The sequence below is a fragment of the Mandrillus leucophaeus genome, unplaced genomic scaffold (genome assembly GCF_000951045.1).
Source record: "Mandrillus leucophaeus isolate KB7577 unplaced genomic scaffold, Mleu.le_1.0 Scaffold87, whole genome shotgun sequence".
NCBI lineage: Eukaryota > Metazoa > Chordata > Mammalia > Primates > Cercopithecidae > Mandrillus > Mandrillus leucophaeus.
This window is the reverse complement of record NW_012109474.1, coordinates 1543541-1545376: the sequence shown is the minus strand read 5'-3', so window position 1 is coordinate 1545376 and position 1836 is coordinate 1543541. Positions and strand designations below refer to the sequence as shown.

General features: G+C 43.6%; 1 protein-coding gene across 3 annotated transcripts in view; it reads right to left on the bottom strand.

The window, feature by feature from the left end:
• Nucleotides 1–1836, bottom strand: part of CTIF (CBP80/20-dependent translation initiation factor) — a 344748-nt gene that overhangs the window by 247331 nt on the left and 95581 nt on the right. The window contains exon 3 of one of the 3 annotated variants that reach the window (XM_011968991.1): nucleotides 756–803. The exons of the other annotated variants lie outside the window; for them this stretch is intronic. Within the exon in view, the coding sequence (XP_011824381.1) occupies nucleotides 756–803 (48 nt within the window). The remainder of the gene's footprint in view (nucleotides 1–755; nucleotides 804–1836) is intronic. 3 annotated transcript variants of the gene reach the window in all.

Genomic DNA, 1836 nt, shown 5'->3' with positions numbered 1-1836 from the left:
ACTAAGACAATGTGAATTAAAATGACAAGATGTCCCAATATACTGGTGGTAGTATGGATAACGGAAGATCTTTGGAGAGCAATTCAACAACAGCTATTAAAATTAATTTTACTTCTCAGCATCTAACTGAAGAAACACCGTTATTTGTGCAGAAGGAGGCATGTTCAACAGTATGCGTTGAAGTATCACATATTTCCAGGGGAAAATTTAGAAGTAACCTGAGTGCCCACCATTAAGCAAATGGTTAAATAAATCCATGCTATGGACAACTGGGCAGCCACTAAACAGAACACAGCAGATGTGCAAGCCCAGAAGAATCTCTGGGGCATGTGGGCAGGTGAAAAATGCAAGTTATTGAACAATATATCCACTGGCTGTGATATACGATTTGACAATATTGTATTTCTTCAAGTCATACATATGTCAGGAAAGGCATTAAAAAAGGCAAGGAAATGAACTCACCCATCTGATGGGAGGTAGGAGTAAGGGAGCAGAATGAGGTGGTAGCACAGAAGATTTTATTGGTAATATCTGAATTCTTATGTACCATGATAATGTATGCATAAAGGACTTATATAATTTAAAATAATTTTAGTCCAGGAGAATTTAATTATTAACATTTGAATTCTTGTGTACTATGGGAATGTATGCATAAAGTACTTTATGTATAATTTAGAATATATTTTTTAAATAAGGGGAAAATACCTAATAAATCCCCCATGCCGAACCACCCCGCAGTCCTCCTATAAACTCACTTCTTCTGTTAAGCCTTTCATGGGTGGTCCACCATTGAGTGCTTCCTCCTGTGAGCAAAGATATCAGGGAAAATGAATTTAAGGGCAGAAGGAAACGAAGAGATGGGATTTCTAAAAAAGGGTGAAGGAACAGTGAACAGGGAAGGCAGAATGAAAGGAGAGACGTAAAGGGAAAGAGGAGCAACGCGTTAGGAAAAGCCACCGAGCCAATCTGAACACTCTCACCCTATCCTATTCATTGCCACTTTGTAAAGTGCACCCCGTTGTAAAGATCACTGCATTTTGGATGAAACACAGGGCTTCCAAGTGCCTGAAAGCATCAAAATAGGGCTACAGGAAGCAATCTTCACTCTCACTGGCTCTTAGTTTGACCTCTTAACAAGAATTTACTGGAAACTATGCCGTCATTAAACGTATCTGCTCTTCATAGGGTCCCTACATGTTATCTTTCCAAGAGACCGGAGCAGGGGCAGCAGGCTATGGAGGGGGGAAAGGAGACAGCCCTGCTCCCACTGTGGCAATCAGAGTGACGCATAGGCTGATGAACACTCCAGGCCCAGGCCCCGCACCTTTGCCTGCATCTCTAGCAGTGCGGCCTGTACATCAGTATTTCTTACATTGCCTAAGTGAGTTCATGCTCGCCCAGAGTGGCATACTGCTTCCAAGCTTTCTGGTGATCCACCAGATCATCCACGAACATCACATGTGCCAGCATTTTCCCCACTTACAACATCCTAATCTTTTCCCCAGAAGGTTAGTGGTCAACGAGATTTGGAGTCCCAATTTTCTTTCTGCAGGAAATAAATCTATATTAACCACCCAACACCCAATCAGCCACGGCCTGAACAGAGCAGGAAACCACAAGTAGGTGGGGTAGGGATGGGGCTCCAGGGCCCAGGTCAGCCACCACCCAGCAGTGGGGTTTGGCCATGCTCCAGCTCTGTGCCTCAGTTTCCCTCCTTTAGAATAGGACTTTAATCCCTTTTCCACCCAAGGATAGAGTGACGGTGGGGACTTCCAATCTATTGGACAGCAGCTGCTCCTGAAACATGGGAGAGGGGTACAATGTAAAATATGGGGG